This window comes from Asterias amurensis, chromosome 18 (assembly GCF_032118995.1).
Source record: "Asterias amurensis chromosome 18, ASM3211899v1".
NCBI lineage: Eukaryota > Metazoa > Echinodermata > Asteroidea > Forcipulatida > Asteriidae > Asterias > Asterias amurensis.
Genome location: NC_092665.1, coordinates 14639811 through 14663244, shown reverse-complemented (window position 1 = coordinate 14663244; position 23434 = coordinate 14639811). Strand labels below are relative to the sequence as shown.

General features: G+C 38.4%; 2 protein-coding genes across 3 annotated transcripts in view; one reads left to right on the top strand and one right to left on the bottom strand.

Annotated features, from left to right (window-relative positions):
• Positions 1–2617: 2617 nt before the first annotated feature.
• LOC139950604 (ventricular zone-expressed PH domain-containing protein homolog 1-like) lies at positions 2618–20402 on the top strand. Of its 2 annotated transcripts, XR_011787677.1 has the most exons (14): positions 2618–2728; positions 3482–3728; positions 4279–4423; positions 4691–4868; positions 5298–5461; positions 5777–5986; positions 6588–6802; positions 7169–8040; positions 8423–8565; positions 8954–9088; positions 9528–9642; positions 10370–10503; positions 10961–12252; positions 12323–20402. XR_011787677.1 is itself a non-coding variant. In XM_071949361.1 (13 exons), the coding sequence occupies exons 2-13, from the start codon at positions 3520–3522 to the stop codon at positions 11237–11239; spliced, it is 2799 nt and encodes a 932-aa protein (XP_071805462.1). In that variant the 5' UTR covers positions 2618–2728; positions 3482–3519; the 3' UTR covers positions 11240–20402. The 2 variants fall into 2 exon arrangements, 1 of the variants encoding a protein (XP_071805462.1); XM_071949361.1 differs by having other exon boundaries at positions 10961–20402.
• Positions 17042–23434, bottom strand: part of LOC139950606 (synaptobrevin-like) — a 23253-nt gene continuing 16860 nt past the window's right edge. The window contains exon 5 of the mRNA XM_071949363.1: positions 17042–22223. Within this exon, the coding sequence (XP_071805464.1) occupies positions 22192–22223 (32 nt within the window). The 3' untranslated portion in view covers positions 17042–22191. The remainder of the gene's footprint in view (positions 22224–23434) is intronic.

Sequence of the window (23434 nt, the reverse complement as noted above, 5' to 3'; positions counted from 1 at the left end):
TTTCATGGACTAATATTTCAAGAGAAGTCTTTCACCATTACCTTCTGTAAACCCTGTAAATTATTTGTAAATCTGTGAACTTTTTTTTGTTTTGCTGTACCGAAAGGGTCCAATGGCTTTAAACAATGGAAACAACATTGGAAAAGTTGACGATATAAACATTTACTTAGTTACACAGTTTACATGTTACATGTATAGTGAACCCTTGTTATAAAGAGCACCGTTATATAAGTCTGCCTATAAAAAGTACATTATTTAAAGGCAATGGACACTATTGGTAATTACTTAAAATAATTATTAGCATAAAACCTTACTTGGTAAAGAGTAATGGGGAGAGGTTGACAGTATAAAACATTGTGAGAAACGGCTCCCTCTGAAGTAACGTAGTTTTCGAGAAAGAAGTAATTTTCCATGAATTTTATTTCGAGACCTCAGATTTAGAATTTGAGGTCTCGAAATCAAGCATCATGAAAGCACACATCTTAGTGTGACAAGGGTGTTTTTTCTTTCATTATTATCTCGCAACTTCGACGACCGATTGAGCTCAAATTTTACAGGTTTGTTATTTTATGTACATGTTGAGACACACCAAGTAAGAAGACTGGTCTTCGACAATTACCAAAGGTGTCCAGAGTCTTTAAGTCCCAGGTTGGCTTTGTGTTTCTTTGTTTTGCTTTCCTTTCATAAAATGTTCCTATCATAAAGAGGTAATTTGGCCAGTCCCGGCAATCTTGTTATAACGAGATCAACTGTGTAAGATGGTTATGGTGGAAAACTTCCTTTGAATTCTTTTAGCCTGAAATGTTTTAGTTTTGAAGAAATGTGTCAGCAATTAGTTTGAAAACAGAGAAAGGGCTTTCTGTTCTTGTTACTCTGATGACCGATAAAGCTAAAACTTTCCAAGTTTGTAATTTCATGTACATGTTAGTTGTTTCATTGGTCACACACATTGAGATACTGGTCTGTGACAAAAGCCAATGTTGTCCTTGAGCTTTAGAAAGAAAAGCAGAGCGTGAATGTTTGAAAGAAATCGTAAACTATTGTTTACAATCTTGATTATCACAAAATGATATTGATCTGTAAATTTGAAAGAGTTGAAGACTACGATAAGAAAAGGCACTGAAGCTTCGTAAAACAACTCCAGGAGAAAAATGTTTGTTTCTTTTTGTAATTTGTAGTTGACTGTAAAAAAAAGAAAGCATTACTGTAACCCGAAACTAAATGTACAGAATATTTTGTCAACTTATAGATAATATTAAGTGTTTCATTACAATACAATTTTTGGTTGTCTTTCTTGTGTGTTGTTAATTAAATTTACCAACTGCAACACAAGGTTTAAGAATGCCCTTGAAAGCAAAGGTTGCACAAAGAATAATTTTGATTCCTACTAAGGGATTTAATGCCTGTTTCAAATGTATAATATGAAGATGAAATAAAAATCAGACATCTTGTTAATCTAAAGAACCTTCACCTATTAAATTTATATGTTTATGTGACTGTGGTCAAACAGGGTGTTTGAAGAATAATGTTTCACCCCAGCGTTGGAGTCAAGACCTCAAAGTTTGAGACTCATGAGACCTTCCCCTGAGACCTCCAACACTGTTGCCCCAAACCAAAATCGGGAGGTTCTCAGAAATAATGAAATTACATTCAAGACAGAAAGGAAGATAGCCAAAATATAAGGCTTGGGTGAGACATACTCAAGTTACACGGACCTACTATATATGTTAACTTCTCTTTACATCTATTTGATAAGTAAATTCACCCCTTTTCAGGCCTGTATGCTTCGTTTTTAGATGGCAAGGGCACCAAGGCATTTTCTTCTTTGGAAAGGGTACCCTACAAGGAAATTGTAAATGTCTACTGTATCATTTCAAGGGCACCAAGGCACTGACCAGGGGGCATGAAGGCAATCGCCTTTGTTGCCTCCGTGAACTAGCAGGCCTGCTTTTTTGACAGGAAGAGCAAGTTTTGGCACATAGGGCAATATTTCAAATAAATTTAGTTCACTGAGTCTGAGCTTGTAAAGCCTCCAAATGGAAACATCACACCAACTTTTGTATAAAAAAAAGATAATGAAGAAATTTCAGTTTGAGATGTGGGAGGAAAATTCCAGGGAGAGGGAGAGAGAAAAAAAACACCCACAGTCTTAAGATGGTAGGGAGTGAACCAATACTCAATTTGCTCCAGTCCGGGATTCGAACCAGGGACCGCACAGAGGGTGAATAGAAAGAAACCTCTGAACCAACCCGCTTAAAAACCCGATATTGTTTACTTGTGAAGCAAACCCACCCACAGTCTTAAGATGGTAGGGAGTGAACCAATACTCAATTTGCTCCAGTCCGGGATTCGAACCAGGGACCGCACAGAGGGTGAATAGAAAGAAAACTCTGAACCAACCCGCTTGAAAACCCGATATTGTTTACTTGTGAAGCAATAACAGGACCAAGCTCACTCTTTGTAAACCTCAAATAAGAAAGTATCAAACAAAAGTTGTATTCAAAAGATTAAACCTTGAAAACTATAAGTCATTTTCTCAGAATTGACCACAAAATAAAGTAGAAGCAAAGGTAGACCGGCAGTAGAGGGCGCTGTTGTAAAACTTATCGGTTTTGATGTAAACATGGCGATTGACACACAGCAGTGGGAATGTTCCAAGTCAAGTTACACCCCGAGAAAGCTGGCGAAGTTAATTGTCATCTGGGCCGCACAATCATGGCTGACTTAAGTGAGTATAAGTTGGATCTATTCTAGATTGATTAACTGGGATGATTTGATGGTTATTTTGGAGGTTATTTGTATTAATTTGTCCGGGGGTGAGGACTGGAAAGTTAAAAAGTCAGCTTGTCAATTATTGTACGGGGCAGACGTTTACTGCGTCAGGCGGTCCAGCCACCCACCAACCGGGCGCATATCGACCGGGTGGGTAGTATAACAAAAAGCGATCGATCAAACAAAGACCGAGTTGTGACAGCCGTGAATGAGGGTGTAACAATTATGATTGACACTGTACAAAGTAGCAGCTGTCAATAGTCAGACAGTCAGTGTCAACTGTCATCTTGTCAATGACTCAATGTGTCAAAAAAAAAAAAAAAAAAAAAAAAAATGACCGGTTTCATCCCCATCTGTGATTGACGTTAACTGATTTTTTGTCAATGTCAATAATTTTGTGGGGTGTCCATGTATTCTTGTGCTTTGTTTAAATATCAACACTCCACCAGGTTATTTACATGTAAGTTTAGAAAAAGAACAAACTATGTTCCAAAGTATTTAGTTTTGGAAAGTTGTATTAAATGTGCCTTACTGCTCCGCCATACATGCCATAGTCATTCATGTTAGGTAGGAACTGAAAACCCAATCCACATAGTGCCTGGCGTTATTCGAACCTGGGTCCTAGGTGTGGATGGTGAGGAAAGATTCTGCCACGCCAACCCCACAACCCTTATCTTAATTCTCTTCCATTCTATTGATTTCATTCCAGATCTTCGTCACATACGTTAAAAGCAGCATCAACGCAAGATGCATAAGTTATTTGCGCGTATCCTGTCCCAGCGGGATTTGTCTCGTGCCGGGGATCTCTTCTCTATTCCGGACTCGGAGATCGTCGATGACCTTTCCGAGGCTCTCCAGCACATCCAGATGATCTCATCGTCGTTGGATTATCTGAATAATCACAACGATCAGGCGGTGGTTGAGATTTGTATCACGAGGGTCACAACTGCTCTCAGGTGAATATTTATTACAAGAAAGTTGCTCCTTTACAAGAGCCTCATTTCTATTATAATAATTTGTTTCTGGTCAATATTTTTTTTTTTTTTTTTTTTTTATTAACTTAGGCAAGTTTGCCCCAAACAAGGCTAACACTAAAGCCACTCTTGACAAGGGTCTACAAGAAGACAAATATTAAAAATGACTAAGGCCTCTGTAACCAGAGAACATTGGTGTGATTTTATATAGCCTGAACTAAGCCTAATCGGTGTCATAGGGAAATCTGTCTCCCCTGAGATTCCGTCCCCAAATGGCAAATTAACTTGCACTGAAGAAGGATGATTCAAAAGAAGGAATCAGAAGAAGTTTGTGTTGTGATCTTAAATAAAGACACAGGCGGCAGTTTGTACACAGGTCGCCGTATGGGGGACAACATCTCCTGCCACTTTGGCACTCAGGAAAAGGTTAAAATGTTGAAAATATAGAACAACAACAGCGGGGACTGAGCGATGTGTCAAGAAGCTGAACGGGTAACACGTTCCTCTAATCTTTCTGCATCTTTTTTTGCAGAGATACTGGAAGCATAGAACAGCATTCAGAGGCATTGGTGTCTCTTTGGTGTTCGTGTTTACAGCATAATTTGAAACCGTTGACTCGAGACGAAGACACGCCCCACGCCAAGATTGCATCCGATATCATGAGTTGTCTCTTCATGGTGAGTATTTTATTTTCTTCTCAACAGACTCCATTATTTTGTCCTCCTTCCTTGCCTGAGGAACGGCAAAAGGAGTAAAGCCGGGATTTGATGTCTTCGAGTGAGAAAATTGAGTATGCACTTACCTTGAGGGAGTCGACAAGCATGTGCCATCTTCACACAAGTCATTTCAAACGGTATCAGTTTATTTTCTCAGAAATAATAACTGAACTATTTTTAAAACACTGTTTTTATTTATTTTTTATATATATTTTTTTTTGTGAATAGCAAAATTACAGTAAGTACTCCGTCATGAAGACAGTTCTCCCTGTAGCCGTCCAGTTTTTGAAGCAAGAGAATCAGGAGATCTGCCGTAACATGTCGAGCTATTTAGCCCTGGCGGCCATCGATAACGCCAGCCTTCTTGCTTTGCACTGCGATGACATTACAGAGAGTATCATCAGTGGTGAGTTCCGTTCTTCTTCTTCTTCTTCTTCTTCTTCCTTTCTAGTGCAGCCTCCATACTTGAAGATAGTCGCACTGCCAGACACACCGGGGCGAACCCCTTCTCTTTGCGATAAGTGTGTACTAGGGTCTTTTACATGTGTTGATAGTTGTTATAACAACACCTTGTAAACCATTACTTCATACTTCAAACAGAGCTCTGCATACTTTGCAGGATAAATACTGGTGCGCTTAAAAATTGTATTATGGAATGTGTTATAAAGGCAAAGTATTATTATTATTTCAAGAAAATACAGAAAAAAACCTCATTTAGACCATGTGACCTCTGACATCACAGGTCAAACCCAAGTCCTGAAATCAACGTTAAACTTCGTTGTGACGTTGTCTGCATTTTTTCTTCACTGCATTTTGTCTTAATTTTGTTGTCTAGGCAACAGATCCCTGGCCCGCATCCTGCCCCAGATCTACCTTGAGAAGCCTGGCCCGATTGACGCAAACATCGACGGGTTACTCAGCGTTTTACCGCACTGTGAAGACGTGGAGAAGACGCATCTCTTCCAGCTTGTTGGCCTGGTCGCCAAACACAATCCAAAGGTAAGTTCACATACCCATTACAAATAAAAACAACAGTAATAGGCATTTGTTTTCAAACACTGTATCTAAGCACCTTATACACCATTACTACCCCTGTTCATTGAGCCTTCATTGGGTTCTTTGCTAGTACAATAATTAAGTTTCTTTTATAAGAGTCCTTGACCTCACGGCCAGTAAAGATAAAGCGAAATGAATTTAAATGAAAGTGTGTCTTCTGCTCGATCACGATGAAGGCGCATCCTTTGCAATTCAGCTTCTCAGCTGCGAGGCCTGTATTATCATCATTCACAGCCAATGTTTCTGATTATATTTCAGCTCCTCTTGAATCATGTCCCCTTGTTGGTGACCTGCCTAAAGATCCCCAACTCCTCCCAGACAATCTTGGCCGCCCTGGTGGAAGTGGTCTCGGTCGATGCCAGACCCTTCGCTAGCTGCCTCTCCGATCTTGAAGATGCCATCAGTAGACAGCCTTCCCTCCTCGGCATGGCGTTGAAGATCTTCGGTGCAGCCGGAAGATTAAATCAGGTTGGATGTCAAATAATTTGTTGCTTCAGTTACACCAATCTAGTTCTCAAAACTTGTGACCTCATCCTAAAAACATCCTTTGGCCGGACAATGTCTATAACGTTGCCATAGCTAGTTAAATTCTGATAATGAGTTGGGTCTGTCTGTGAACAGGTTGAACGTGCTACAAATCGACCCGGTCTGTGTGCTCACACACAGAGTGCTCAGCGGGGTGCATCGGCAGGGCATGTGATTAGTGCATCGGAGAACTGTCTGTCAATTTCAACTCCTCCCCCTTAAAGCTCAGGAAAAAAAACCCAGTAATTCAACAAGAAGAAGAATATTTCTGTTTGTATATACTTTGCGGCAGTAGAATATCTAGCAAGACAGTTCTCTAAAGAACAAACTCTACCTGGCAAGTAGATACACACCGCAAACCAAATATATATATATTAACATTTCCTGTCTTGTGAAAGTTCTGAGCACCAAGCCTTGAACTTGAAATCTTGTAGATATTTTCTGAAATCTGAATCGCGACCATTAGAAGAAAAAAGGGAAATTTATGCCAGTTTGAAGATATCAAGAACATATTTTAAAACTTATGGTCTTCCCTTTCATCCAGGTGAATGGTAAGGAATGCATGGCCTTCCTGGTACAGCAACTAGGAGCCATTGATCAGACTTCCCTCCCCGCCGTCTTGATCGAGATTAAGAGCATCGCAGATCAGCATTCGGGTCTCCTCGGGACACACATCGCCGAGATCTCTCTGCAGGGTGAGAGTCCGTCCATGGCTGCCCGAATGATCATCCAACAACTACAGCAAGATATGGCATACCGGTAAAGATTACCTTCCTTTATCTCTGTCCTGTAGCATTGCGGCCATAGAGGGCGACGTTGTGATAGTATTTGTTCCACCCTCCAGGATTTTGTTTGTGACACTCCTCTTCCATCTGATGAGCACGGGTCCAAACCAGACCATTTTTTTCTCTTTTTGATAAGTGAGCAATCTCTCTCAGTTATTAGGGTGGCTTGTACTCCACAAGTTTGTAGTCCTACTTTTTTTCTAAGGGCCAAGCATGATTTATGTTAATGTATAAGATAACAGATGCTTTGTGTGTGTAATGTCATCCATGACTTGGAGATTGTTATCTCAGATCTTTATAGACTATCTTTATAGTTTTGTTTGTTCTATCTTTCCATCAGGAAAAAGGAACTTCTGGATAGCGGCACTGAATACATGGAATCAGGAAGATCACCAGAGTTATTATCATCGCCCACTAAAGCACAGAGCATGTCTGAGATGCACAGCATGGGCCTTGAAACGGAGAGGAAGATGCACTACAGAAAGGGCAAGGCATCCAAACAAGGCTCCGTTGATCATCTCTTCAACAGCGTCCAGAAACTGATAACGTCCACTTCGTCGACGGCGCTGATGCAATCAGAGACACAGGGATCAGAGACACAGGTCAAACTGAGGTCCCTAAGTCATTCAGGTTATCCTGAAGCCCCCCAACTCACAGAAAGTAGGACTAGTCTGCAAACAGTGGGATCTACTTTGTCCAAGACAAAACTTAAGAGCCCAGCCTCTTCCTCCTCGTCGCAGAAATCAGACGTCCAACGTCGAATTAGCAACAAGGAGGGGATATCGGCAGCAGGAGGAAGCAAGGGGAATCTCCACCAGGAGGAGACCTCAAGACCTAGTAGTGTCATCAATAGAGTGAGCAGCTCAACCAACTCAAGATATATCAGGAACTCTCAAAATGGTGGCAGCAGTGGGATACACACTGCCGAGGAAGGCAGACAAGACCTGGAAGGTAGAGGTGGTGATCTACTCACAGCGAAGGCTTCTCCATTGGAAGCAACAAAGAAAGTGCCTTTTGAAGGAGTCAAGACAGGATTTGATGGAGCAAGAGGAACCTCGTCTTTGGAAGGAGGCAAAGTTTCTTCCTCACTAAGGTCTACGAATAGAGACAGCAGTCTTCAACAATATCTGTCCAAGAGACAGAAGGAGATCATCAACTACATGGATTCCATCAAGAAGAGAATACCAGTTCCTGATGAGTGTTCTGTCAGAGGTATTAAAAAAACTACAATTAAACAAACCTGTATCATTCTCCTGACGATGACTAGACCAATTAAGAACTCACTTTGCGGTAGTGTAGTTAATAACGATCCACTAAAAACTAATTGTCTACCTTCTGCCTAGGTGGTAGTTAAAAAGCAGGACAGTTCTTTTCAAAACTGAGAGGTCTCCCGAATTCCGAAAATCTACTTCCGGTAGTAGAATATAAAGCAAGACATTTCTCTAAGAACAAAATCTACCAAGCAAGTAGCTACACACATGGTGCAACCACAAACCAAATATAAACTGTACATATCGTTTTATTTGTCTTTATTCTTGTATGTAATCGTTTTTAAGGAAGATTTCTTAAGTGCCTTGTTTTCTCGCCGTAACAGAGATAACTGGTCGGAATCCAGTGGGTAAACTTGACTTCTACTGCCAGAAGAAAGGACGGAACTGCCTGTATAGTACAAGCCCGTTTGTTGTGGAGACCAAAGAGACTCAGCCCTGGATTCATTTAAAGTTTCTTCAATTACAGGTAAACTTTGATCTACTCAGAATTGTACAGTGTGGTTAGATATTGATTATTGATTATTGTTTATTGTTTATTGTTTATTGGTTTTTATTAATGATTTTTGATTATTGATTAATAATTATTGACTATTGATTATTGATAATTGATTATTGATGATTGATTACTGATTATTGATTACTCCCTGGTAGTAGAGAAGACTCCCAAATTCCAAAAAAATCTTCTCCGCGGTAGTAGAAAATACAGCAAGACAAGTTCTCAAAGAACAAAAAGTAGATGTATATACAAACGGTGTTACCACAAACCAAATATTATATATTGAAGATCAGTTAGTGATCATTATTGATTATCCATAATTGAGTAGTGACTTAAGATATGAGGCATTTTTCTATAGGCCACATCTCCAAGTCCAGTATCCCTTGATGACAGAGCAGTCCAGAGTCTACGCAAGAACTGGGAACGACAAAAGACTGCAGGAGGAACGATGACATTCCTGAAACTCATCACTCAAAATTTCCCACCGTCCAAGGTAAGGTTTTAGCCATCATTAAATTTTTTGTTCAAGTTTTGATTTTTATGCAAGTTGCCGGACACACAAGGCCTGAAGGTCACTTCAAGGTGTGGGGTACAATCAACTCTTTTCCCACCTTGCCACCTACTCCTGGGGCTGAAACAGGGTTACCCCCTTTACAGTCCATATGGATGTATGTTGGGTATCATCCATCAGAAGCCTGGCTGGTAGAGCAGCTGAAAGCACTACCTCCCCAACTTTTACGAAGCAATCATGGTTAAGTGTCTTGCTTAAGGACACAAGTGTCACTACCGGGACTCGAACCCACACTCTGCGGCTGACAACACCAGAGCTTAGGTCCAGTGAACTAGACAGCTCAGCCACGACTCGCCACAAAATGCTTTTTCCATGATGCAACTGTCGCATCGTATAAACTTTCTAATTGTTTCCTACTCAGGTACAGCAAGCTCTCACAGCTGTTTTAAATAAAGTCAGTTTCTACGATCTGTTTACATACAACATACATCTCAACATCTGGAATTGTTTCATCTGTAATAACCCTAATAAATTTGGTAAGTCAAGAACTTCATTATTAATATTAATAATAACAAAGTCTTATAAGTGCACAAATCCACCAAAGGTGCTCAAGCAGTGTAACAAAGGAAGAGAACAAATAAATAAAAAATGAGAGGAAGCTTGTTGACCAAATTGTACGCAAAACCAAACCATTGCCGGGAAAAGCTTCTCTTTTTTTTTACTTGTTGGTATGAACAAATTTGGGAAACCACCAATATCTAGCGTGATGGGTGATTTGTTAGAGCGCCAACACGTTAATCCGGAGGTTAAAGCACCAACACGATCCGGAGGTCAGAGGTTCAAATCCCGCTCTGGTAAATTTTGTTTGTGCTTGACCCAATTATTAAAAAACTTGTTTATGGCCATTAACTGTCCTCCTCAACAATCTACACAACTTCCGTGACAGTACAGCATGGGAATTAATTACTCTTCCAATAAACGATGATGTTGGCTGCCTTTAGTAAATCCCAACCATGGTTTCAAACTAACTCCTAGTACAACGTCTTTGGAAGGACTTATTTCTCTAGACTTTTCAAGAACCACTGTCAAATTCTCAAAACTTCTAAACAGAAAATTTGAGAGATTTATCTTTGAAGCTAAAAACCAGCAGGGCACCAGTGATAAACAGCATGCATTACTTTGTTATTTGACTGGTAATCAAATTCTGCTAAACAAAACTTGTGTGTTTTTCTCTGTGACAAGTCATTTCTTGAATTTTGACAGACCTAATCTCAGGAGGTCGGCCGTTCATCGAGGGACAACTCAAAGAGAAGAAAGTGCGCTTCAAGTTATTCCGACGATGGCGGACTCGCTACTTCACCCTAGCGGGAGAGCAACTCTACACACAGAGCAACTCAGTATGTATACCCGAGGGCTAACATAATAATATTGGCTTTTTGTATCTAGAGTTAATACCCGTCACTTAGTGACGCTCAAGACGCTTCAGCATTCAGTATTTTCCTGTTTTTAAGTGGAGCTTGATGTATGAGACCAATTTCGTTACATAACAAGGCTGTGGTGAACAGGGGGGCGAACCCATTCTCTTTTCGTCAAGTGCACTTGGGTCTTTTACATGCATTACACAACACACTGGACAATGGCTTTACGTCCCATCTGAAGGACACAAGTAGCACGACTCTCGTACCCACACTCTGCTGATCAGAAACCTCAGAACTTGAGTCCAGTGATCTTATCTGCCCCGCCATGACTTGCCACACTTTTGACTTTCATTTAAACATTTCTAAAGATTTTTTTTTGTAGATTATTTGTAAGTGTTTTTGTTATTAATGTTACATTTTTTATTTTTCAAAACAGCAAAGCAAACCCACCTTGCCAATCGAGCTCAGTAAAGTTCAAGGCGTCAAGACCGTGCACGGTGGAAGACGACACGAGCGGAGTATCCCCAAAGCCTTTGAAATCTTCACCGCCGACAAGACGTACATCTTCAAGACCAAAGACGGGAAGGGCGCGGAGCAGTGGGTTCAGTGCCTGACGTTGGCCGTGCGAAAGGCTAGCCATAAGGGAAGTAGTAGTAATGGCGGAGGAGCAACGAGCGGAACGGTTCCACCGGATAGTGAGGGGATGCCAAGGTAGTCGTTTATCAATTTTGGAGAGATTTTTTTAGAGAGGCGTCGGACAGCTGCCGCTTTACAGCAAAGGTACCAAGCGATTTACTCTTTCAGTTTTAAGGCCGTTTCTGAAGTAGCGGCTGTGGCTCTGGCTATGGCAGGATCTCCTTGTTGAAGGCATAGGCTGCCCTTAGCAACAGCCTTAGTAACAGCCACAGTCGGTAATTTGGACTATATTGAGTTTGAATCCCAGATGGTTACAAGAAATGTAAGCCAGTTACTCCTTGCATGCCATCACAAAGTTGCAACTGCTGAAATAAAAGTAATAATTATTATTATTTATTTGGCCACGATTCCAACAAAAAATACAACAGCAAGAAATACTCTTTACGTAAAATCTGAAGATCACTTATCTCATTTTTATTATTAGGAAGTATTCTTCAATACTCCAGAGAATTTAAAGATATTTATCAGACTGAAAGTCAATGTTGAATAAAAGCTCAAGCCCGGCCAGACTTGTCCAGTCAGGAGTTTACCGGCCCAATGCTAAGTGTTTATTTTTGAGACAGAAGAATTCTAAAGAAAAATGGTGCATTTAATTTTTTAAAAGTCATCTCGTTTAGTTTTAAAAGACGACAACTATCATTTTTTTATTGTTCAGTTTTATGCAGAAGCAACAAATAGGGATTATCCGTTTTATAATAAGCCTAGTTGAATTTTCTGAATTGTAATATTTTTTTTTTATAATTCATTTCAAATAGAGTATATAAAGGTAATAGTAGCTATTTTTATTTTTTAAATTTGAAAATAGTAATTGTTTTTTAATGGTCAGAGCCGATCATTAACATATTAATGTTATATTGAATAGTTTAGACATCTCTTATTCATCATAATTTCAAAAGACTATGAAATATGATGATTCAGTAGGATGGAATTGAAACTTTGCATGGTGGAGATACAGTCTAGTGAGGTTTGCAGTAACACTATGTACATGAGTAGGATTTGAAACTTAGCATGGTGGAGATACAATCTAGTAAGGTTTGCAGTAACACCATGTACATGAGTAGGATTTGAAACTTTGCATGGTAAAGAGATACAATCTAGTAAGGTTTGCAGTAACACCATGTACATGAGTAGGATTTGAAACTTAGCATGGTGGAGATACAATCTAGTAAGGTTTGCAGTAACACCATGTATATGAGTTAGTAGGATTTGAAACTTTGCATGGTGGAGATACAATCTAGTAAGGTTTGCAGTAACACCATGTACATGAGTAGGATTTGAAACTTTGCATGGTGGAGATACAATCTAGTAAGGTTTGCAGTAACACCATGTACATGAGTAGAATTTGAAACTTTGCATGATGGAGATACAATCTAGTAAGGCTTGCTGTAACAACATGTACATGAGTAGGATTTGAAACTTTGCATGGTGGAGATACAATCTAGTAAGGTTTGCAGTAACACCATGTACATGAGTAGAATTTGAAACTTTGCATGGTGGAGATACAATTTAGTAAGGTTTGCAGTAACACCATGTACATGAGTAGGATTTGAAACTTTGCATGATGGATATACAATCTAGTAAGGTTTGCAGTAAAACCAGGCTATGTGCTAAATAGACTGTTACCTTTAATAAAAATTCAATTTTCATTGATTGGCAGTCAGGGAACCAGATTTCAAACCAGAAGTGCCAACCTTTTTAAAAAACAAATACATGCCAAAGTTTTTGACAAAAATATTTTCATTGTGGAGTAAAATTTTTCAATTTTGAAGAAATCAAATAAAATTGATTTTGTCTGTGTTTCATGAAGAAGTCATTCTAGTCTTTCCTCAAGACGCAGGTAGCACTTGGGATGCTGTGTATGAGGAAAACCACCACAAGCCTAGTGCACACTTTCTAGATGGTGTGACATTAGCGCCTTGACTGAAGGCTAACTGCTTATGTTTCCAACTAAACGCTATTTTTTGATATATGAGAATTTGGATGACAATTTGAAGAAACCGAAAGGTTTATTTCAGTTTATTTCCAGACATTTTGAAAGCAGATGATAACTTTCAGATGGTTCAGGCTGATATTATGTTAGACTTGTAGCTACAAAAAGTGTAATTGATTTCGCCGTCACTTAAGGTAAAAATGTCTGCTTGTAACTTAAATTTATATGCTGAACTAAAATCACAGTGTGTCTTTGCAAAGCACAAAGTTTATTAAAGTAGAGATATTTTTCTGTAGGTTTTTTTTAGTTTGTGGTTAATGTAAATACTTAGAGAGAAGAGAAAAAAGCTTCATTTATTTACAGAATATATATACGAGAATGCAATATATCTCAGTGGTTTGTTTTATGAAATTTGGAAAGTAAGTTTAATTCGGGTAATTTGTGATATTAGTGCTATTTATTTAGAAAAAAATTGTTGCCAATTATGAAATAATTGTTTGCTTTGTATTCTGTATGGCGTCGGTCAGTAGACGTGAATGACTTTTTTCCGAAAAGGAATTTTTTTTATACAGTGTTTTGAAATGGGCGATGAGAAAGAGAAACCAGAGATTTTGTAAGCATAAAATATTGCTAAGCGGGGGACCAGTCATTGCCAGTATAATCACATCAGCATTGCTGTTGGCTTGTAATCTTGTTTCTACATTATTTTTTCAGTGCAAAGCTGCTCAGCAAATTTGTGTGCTTGGAAGTTTTATGGCATTGGATCTTGAACCTTTGCCCCCTTTTTGATGAAACACATGGAGGCCTAGCAGGGTTTGCCCTTCAAGGAACACGTTGCCTTGGATCGGACGCGTTGGTCTATAAAAAGCGTTTTGTAACCGTTTGTTATAAAATGCATATGGTTCGAAAGATGTTGTAAAAGTAGAATACAATGATCCACACAAACATGCCTCGAAATTGCGTGGTTTTCCTTTTACCTCGTCGACTAAGACGTCGGCCATTTATGGGGGTCAAAATTTTGACTCCCATAAATGGCCGACCATGTTAGTTCGCACAGTAGAAGGAAAACCAGGCAATTTGGAGGCAAACTTGTGTGGATCATTATATTCTACTTTTAAAACATCTATCCAACCATATGCATTTTATAAAAAACAGTTACAAACGCTTTTGTTTTGACCAACTCGTCCGATCCAAGGCAACGTGTTCCTTTAACAATGGTTCGTTGGCCGAGTCCGGTTAACAGGCCAAAGGGCCAGTCAGAATTCTTACAAAGTGGCCCAGCTGGCTAGTTCAGTGCTAAAAAGCATCCCTATTTAATATGAAATATAAGCAAGTGAAAAAGCTGACCGACCAGTGAAATGACAAGAGAACTGGAGTGGATTTCACAAAGAACTTAGGACTAGTCCTAGGAAAACTTAAAGGCAGTGCATGGACACTATTGGTAATTAAACAAAATAATTATTAGCATAAAACCTCACTTGGTAACAAGTAATGGGGAGAGGTTGGTAGTATAAAACATCGTGGCAAGTGGCTCCCTCTGAAGTAACGTAATTTTTGAGAAAAAAAGTAATTTTCCACGAATTTGATTTCGAGACCTCGGATTTAGAATTTGAAGTCTTGAAATCAACCATCTGAAAGCACACAACTTCGTGTAACATGGGTGTTTTTTCTTTCACCATTATCTCGCAACTTCGACGACCAATTGAGCTCAAATTTCACAGTTTTTGTTTTAAGCATATGTTGAGATACACCAAATGAGAAGACTGGTCTTTGACAATTACCAATAGTGTCAAGTGTCTTTAAGTCTTTGTGAAATCCACCCCTGGTCTTGCTGGCTAGTTACTGGAAAAGTTAAAGGCAAAACCTTCTAAGGATTTTTGCTTAACGTTTAAGATACGCTGTTGGTCCCTACCATGGACACATCAATGTGTGTACAGCCTTAGTACAGGTCCAAAGAAGGCTCATTTTTGGTTCAAAACAAATGTTTTCACTGTCATTTTTAGCCCCCCAAAAAGGCAGCCTATTTCACTTGCATGCATTTCTACTTGGGCCATTTTGCCCTTTGAGCTGACACTGTCATTCAATTTCAGTTTTGATGGATGCAAACTTATTTACCATTCTATTCAATTCAACTTTCAAGGCATTCTTTTTAGCCATGTGATAACATTAATCAATCTAGTAGAGTAGGTGCAACAGGAGTTTTCTGCAAAAATGAATTATTCAAATTGAATGGTTTTCTTTCTGGTAATCGCACGATGCAAAATAAAAATTTTAACCATTGTTTTGAGGAGCTTTCAGTTTTGCATGAAATAGTCTGAATAGAACAAAAAATTTTGCTGAAAATGACTGGAAAATCCTAAACTAATTTTAATGTGCTGCAGTTGTTTGTGAAGGAGTAGTCAAACACATAAGAGGAACAACTCTTTTCATTGTAAAGTATTGGTAGATATTATTTAACATCAACTAAGGTACTAAGGTAAAGCTTACTAAGTTGTATTCAACGATTAAGTTACTTATTTTGGATTAATATAAAAAACTTAAATGGATTTTTATTAAAGGTACTAGCAAAGCTAAGTGAGTGTATTCAAGGATTAAGTTACTTACTTTGGAGTAATTTGGGGTTAAACAAAAAAATTACTAACAGGATTTGAACCAACATTCTCTAAATTAACGCTCTAGCGCTCTACCAACTGAGGTAGCCTTATGTTGGTGGTGTCCCTATTTCGTCAATGTATTTGTTCGGGGGTGTCAGTCAGAAGCCATTATACCGTGTGGCCAGGGATCACACCCAAATTACAATACAAGATAGGAAGCCACAGCCAGGGAATCATTTTAAGGGGATTCAACTTTTATGTTTCAAGCATCAAGTTGTTGGTTTTACCACAAGGGGAACTGACTGGGAATTTACCCAAATAACATAACTTGGGGTTGAACAAAGAACAAATCTAGAGCAGGATTTGAACCTTCAATCTCCTGATAACTTTGGGGTAAACTGAAAAAAACTTAAATGCTTTTTAACCTAAAGGTACTAGCTAAGCTTATTTTATCAAGCGAGCATATTCATCAATACTTATTTACTGAGTTACTTATTTTGGGAGTAAATTTAACAACTCTTTTTAACTTTAAGGTACTAGCTTATCTAAGCGAGCGTGTTCATTAAGATATATTCTTGGGAGTAAAGTAAAAAACTTGGCAAACTTACTTCAGGCATGATTGGCCATTTGAAAAAACTATAGGAAAATTCTGCTAGGAGTTCAAGGGCTGGCCTACATATAGTACATGGTTAAGCTTTATACTTAAATTCAGGCTACTTACATGTAAAAACATTTTCGCTGATTTTTCTGAGGGCAAACAAATTAGAAAAATCAGATTTAAAGTAGGGAAAGAATACCATGCCTGATACTTAATGAAAAACCAAAAAGTATGTAATTGTTACCATGGTAATTGATTAGAATTTGCAGCATTTGTACTCAAGGAGTTAGATTATTACATTACAAGACAAACTGCTGTATTATTGCAAAGTTGCCTTGCATGATGAGATGGTAATGAATACTCGGAAGAAAGTATTTGTTATTTCGATTTGTTACCCCAAACATTTGCTGTTTGTACCCAACGTTTTGTATTCAATAAAATAAAAAAAATTGTGGTTATTTTCATGAGTCACTTTGCCTCCTGTCTTTTTAATGCTTCATCCAAACAGGGCCAAATTTTAAGTCCGAGTCTCTATTCATCGTGGGAGTCCACAAAAAAATGGACTTGAGACCTGTTCCGACAACAATAGCCATAACAAGTATTTCTATTTTTAAGGATTGCGCACTACGCACTAGGCATCGCGCACAACACATAACGGACACATGTTTTTTCAAAAGAAGGCTCATGTCACATATCATCTGTTCTGTTTCCATGTTATACATATACTTTATTGACATCGAATTGCATCAAATCCATTTTCTCCTTGGTGGAACTACTACCAGAGTCAACTCATTGCCAGGTTTTCACCACCCCTAAATTATTTCACCCTTTGCTGTTGGACATGAATTTTCAAAGTGGCACCAACGTAACAAATAATTTGCAAAGTTTTGCATAAGATACATCACAATCGTAACAAATTTTACAGCTTGCTCCTTAACAAATCCGGAGACCACAGGCCCTTTTTAAAACTACAACCACAGCTAAGCACAACAAAATTATGCTTACCAGAGTAACGTTACCGGTCAAAGTACCATGTCGCATATAGCATATTCGACTGGTATCCTGCTTAGTTTCGGTTAGCAGATCATTTTCAAGCTCTATGAAATTGGGCCCCTGGAGGCCATGGCTTCTGTTGCCCCAAGTTTTGGCCTTGATGCCCCATCAAAGTTTCAAGCATGCTTAATCGTATATTGACCGCAATGTTATCCCAACTCTATTCAACCAGGAAGGTCAAAGTAAAAGACTTACAGCTTCTCACAGTTTCCAAGTTGACATTCTAGCGATAATTTCAAAAAAACAAAGAAATGGTCCGATAACTACAGCAAAACCAGACGAGGCTGGGCAGAGGATAACAGCTATATACGGAAAGACATTAAGCTGGTATTTATCGGGTACCATGGAATGTGAGATTTACAAAAAGTTAATAATTCTGAGATATTGTTTTACTCCAAAGATTTGTATTATTGTAAAGCTCTATCGACTTCATAACGCTATCTACGGTCAGCTTGTGCAAGGCCCAATTTCATAGAGCTGCTAAGCACAAAAATTTGCTCAGCATGAAATTTCTTCCTTGATAAAAACAAGACTACCAACCAAATTTCCATGTGATTTTCAGGATAAGCAAACAACAGCTGAATACCAGCAACAAGCAATATACAACAAATGGGAATTTGGTTGGTAAACCTGTTTTTACCGAGGAAGAAATTTCATGCTAAGCAAATTTTTGTGCTTAGCAGCTCTGTGAAATTGGGCCCAGGTCACAATGCAAACTAAAATGCTGACATTATCTCAGCGTAATATTTTCATCCATCACTCCATGGAACTGACAACAACAGTCTTTTTTGTTTTTAAATTGCATAATTTTCATGGTTGGCATTGACGAAACCGAGTGAAACCTTAGTAGGACCACCAAGAGAACCGCAACATTAAACCAATTGCTTTTCAACAATCGGGGGAAAAAAAAGAAAATTATCTCCGGAAACTTAACACAAATACAAGTTTACAATATAGTATCATCTTTATGTACACTACAACAGTTTTGGAATGGATGGTTAAAGTAAAGCCGCTGAAATACAGACACGCATATCTCAATATTTCTAGCTGATCTAGAACACTTCCTAAAATTTGTTTTCTTATAGCACAACTACAAAAAATGCACAGGACTTCCACTGTCTTCCTAATTATCAATTTACCAGTAAAACTTCTCATAAACCCCTAGCCTCGGCATTGGCAATGGCTTATGTTTAGTCGGCCATATGGCTGACTAAGCCTGAGCCATTGTCAATGCCAGTGCTGAGGTTTGGAAAAGGCCCCTGATGTGAGTTTCATTTGAAAAATGTTTGGTACCTTGACTTACATAAATGTGAAAAGCGAATGATTGGATAAGGAATGCACACTCAGCAGTATCCCCAATCAAGGTCACTAACTATCCCAACTCGGGTTTATTACCCGGAATGGAATATTTTTCTCTCAATGAGGATATGTATACATGTAGGTCACTTCATCCACACTATCCCGATTGAGGATAATGCTAACCCGATTGAGAATAAAAAGGTGAAAATGTTCCAAAGGTGAAAATGCTTCGATTAAATGTAACGGTTGTTTTAATCCTGGCAAGCTTTTCCAAGGAACACTTTAAATTGTGAGAGTCTGATACCCAAGTGCTAAGCACATAGGATATAAACTATGAATACATGGGTGCTAGACCTTTCACAGGCTTCTATGCAAAATCCTGCTGTTTCTTCCCTTAAAACTTTTTAGCTCGACCATAAATTATTCAAATGAAACTTCTACAAGGCGATTGGACAAAGCACTGTATGACTAAGGTAAGGTGGGTCCTGATTGGCCAATCATAGTTTGATACGACTGTCACCAATATACACAAAGTCATAACTGTTCTATATTCGACACATTATGGCCTTTGTTTTCTTTACATATCGTTACACCAATAACATTTATCAATTATTTTTATTAATAAATTTAATACCTACATCATAATTTAAATATACATGTACTTTTATAATAATAATAATAATAAGAGAAGTAAATCGAATAATTCAACCAAGCTTGACGGCAGACTACTTATAGACGCTTACATGAAAATAATCTAACGTAATGGTACAAAAATGGTAATCACTTAAGATTTGGAAAACTTTTACTGAATAACTCATCAAATATCTGGAGATATATAACCAGCGTTAGGTAATTAAATCGGGCCCAATCATTGAGGCTTTTATTTTTTTTTTTGTTAAATCATTTGATATTCGTCTGCAACCATAAGGCTTTGCCAATCTGAGGCTTGCAGGACTTATTATAGACTGGTCCTTTGGAATGGACCATGAATCAGCAAGATTCCCATACTTGCGCACAGGGTGCAAGACAAAGATGGCCGAAATGATGCAGGTGGCCAGTAGAGATTGCGAATTCATCATCTCAAGTCAATAATCACTGACGATCATAAACTTATGAATTGAATAAAGAAGTGCTTATGTTTGTACATCTGGAAAAAAAAGGGTACCTGTTCCTCAGTACTTTAATAAAAGATCAAGTAAAAGGGTGATTGCGTTAGCATCTCCACACCAACCGACACTGATAAAGAAGAACTGGAAAGTTTTTTTTTTTTCAACATTCAAATGATGTTTTGGCCGTTAACCTACTTCTTCTAAGCAAGCTTGTTTTTCTGCCGAACAGCTTTATGAAATCAGGCCCTGCTTAGCCAGAGACCCTGCTTGGCAGATTTGTCTGCAAAAGCATGGAAAGGAACCAGCTGAAAAAATGACATGTACATGGCTGGTCCTCTGTTTCTGCTAAGCAAAATTTGTCTGTGCTTAGCAGGTCTGCACATAGCTCTTTCGAAATCGTTAAGATGCTTAGAATGAAAGATGTTGCTTGGGTTGCTCCTTCCAATGTACATCTTTCATTCCAACCATAACGACACTTCCACTGAACATTTCAAATTCCTCACCATTTGCCCATGTCATATTGCATGAATTAAATCTGCCCCAAGTTATACCAAGTTTCTACTCTATAAAAAATAAAAAAATAAAAAATAAAATAAAAATAATAATCAGTTGTCACATCAGCACAAGTCGTACAGTCTTTAAATTTTGCTTACACATTTTACAATCGAGTTTGATCCCTAAAATGAAGTGTTTCTGAAATACGGGTTCACAAAAAAAAAGTTGATCTATAAAAAAGACTGAAGTTGATATGCCATACATTTACATGCATACACAATATAGAGAGAGATCTACGCTCTTTCCCCCAAAAACTGCCAATAGATGGGGGGGGGGGGGTCAAGACAAGGAGAAGGGTTGAAAGGGGGGTGGGGGGGGGGGGGGGTAAGAAGAACAGATGAGGGTGATTTGGAAAGTCTTGAAAGGTACAGTGGAGTACGATTTGGTGAAGTCAATTGGATGTTTGAAGCCAATTGGAAGTTATGAGACTTAGTTTTTTTTATATATTATTAATATCTGGGTTGAGATTTTACCAAAATGTGTAAATTCCACAAGCCCTGGGTTCCCCCTTATTCTAGACCCCAAACTTCCCAGATGTTACAATTCAGGAGGGTTGACTCCCCACAACTGTATTTTTGGGGTTGAAAAAAGAATTGACTAGAGAGGGATTCGAACCTATGTTGGTGGTGTCCCTAACTTGTCAATATCTTTGTTCAGGTGTGCCAGTATAAATTTCTGAAGGTTCTGATCGATTCACATCATCAAAAATACAAAACTCCAGGTTCGGACACAATGTGGACTACATTCCTTCTTCCCTTTGGTGAGTGGTGGGCTTCTTTTATGTAAATTTAAACGCTCAAAGAGTTCATGAGAAATTCTTGAAATCTGGAAAAATCCTCAGAAATCCCATGGGATGAATAGGTAATCAAATTGTTATGGGAAAATCTTTTGGATTGGGTTTCGATCAGCTTCACTGGCTGGTGTTAAGTCTAACAAAATGTTCCATATGATCATTAACTAGTGTTTAAATCTACAAGCTTTGCTTATGTACATGGCAGCGGAGATTTTTTGAATGCTGCACTAAATATTAAACGCTGTTAACAGTCCTAAAGTGTCCATGATAGGAAACACAATAAAGGGGACCACTTTTCAAAAAAAGTTGCAACGATTGAAAAAAAAAACCTGCTAAAGTGACGGTTGAAAAGTGGTCCACTTCGATTTGTTTTCTTGCCAAATGTGATTTCAGTCTCCAACTGAATGTTTGCACTATGGTACAGTTTTTATATAGATAGAAATATCAACAACGACACGATAAATAGAAGTAATTTACAAATCTCCATACAATTTCTTTCTTAAAAATGGCGTTAGACCAAAAGGTGCTTTCGGGAACAAAAAGTGAAAATTATTCAAACATTTTTTTCTGCAGTAAAGTAGGTTTTGTCACGACAGAAGTATGAACCAGCGAAAGCAATGTTCAAAGAGTGATGTCTTGTTTGTACTGAACACATGTTGAAAGAGCAGAAAAAGTTAAGCTGTGAGAGATTGGGTATGGGTCAGGAGAGGGAAGAATTTGGGTTAGGGTAAAATGGGTACAGGGTAGGAGAGGGTAGGAGCAGGGTTAGGATAAAATGGGTACAAGGAAGGAGGAAGAGTTGGGTTAGGATAAAATGGGTACAGTTTAGGAGAGAGTAGGAGCAGGGTTAGGATAAAATGGGTTAAGAGAGTGATGGGGGTTAATGGTGTGAAAAACTGGGTACAGGGCTAAGAAAGACAATAAAAAAAAGAGTTGATGTCTATTGGCAAGCACATCTTATTCTCCTCCTCGTCGTGTCGTCTTCTTTTCCATCAACTCCTTTCCTTCTCTAAATTCCGTCATCTCATCTCGTCTCCACGTTATCCACTTTTTGTGTTGTTCACAATCACAACTGAAAAGTCAAAAGCAGAGGTCAAGTTAGACGTATCTCGCCAAACTACAAAGGTGCAATGGAGACTGCTTTTTAGAGTTACTCCACCCAATCTCATAGAGATAAGTAAAGCACAACTGAGTTGTGCTTCCCAGGGAAACTTTTGGGAACAGGATCCTCAGAGCAAGAGAAGTAGGTCAAAGAGCGTGACTTATTTTATTTGGAGAAATCTTGTTTCTGTTTGTTAACCAGACTTTCAAAAAGCTGGAATTCAGATAATTTTTTTAGCCCAGGATAGCTTAAAGCCATTGGACCGATTCGGTAAAGAGTATTGTCCAAGGCCCACACTTCGTGTATCACAAGTTCTAAATAAAACAACAAACCTGTGAAAATTTGACTCAATTGGACGTCGGAGTCGGGAGAAAATACTGGGAAAACCCACCCTTGTATCCGCACGTTTCGCCGTGTCATGACATGTGTTTTTTTTTTTTTTACTGTTTTCTCAAACAGTAAAGCGTTTCATGAAATAATATTTCAAGAGAAGTCTTTCACCACTACCTTCTGTAAACCCTGTAAGTTATTTGTAAATCTGTGAATTCTTTTTTTTTTCTGCACCGAAAGGGTCCAATGGCTTTAACGCAAGTTTTACCGTACGGTTTATTTAAAAAATAACACTGGGAGTGACAGCGACAGGTTGGGCTGATACATTTGGATCTACCATATAAGTCTACCACTGGAGAAACAATTTCACAAATTCTAAGACTACCAAAAGTAACTTGGTTAGTTGTTAGTTTTTGTTTACTCTATACAAAAAAATGTCACCATGAGTTACAAGGGATCACATAATAGGTAAAAAATTAACTACATGTAAACTAAACGACAAACTACTTCATCAGACATTTAGTCAGCCAGTATTTTATTTCAGTAGTAGAGGGCAAAAAAATGTTTTTCCTCTGGAGCAACTTTGCAGAGTCGTTTAAAAATAAAACATTTTGCTAACTTTCTGAGCAATAAGCCAAAATCACACTTAAAAATATAAGCTTCGATTTTTGGCCGACTTGACCTGATATTTTATATTTTTAAATAGCAATTTTTTTTTATAGATACAATAGTTTTTGTTTACACTAATCCAGCCAATGGTTAGTGTGGTAGGTAATTAAGAGCTAGAAAGATTTTTTTTGCTGGAAGCTGACATCAACTCACATCCGTAAGCCATGTACAAACAATTTTCC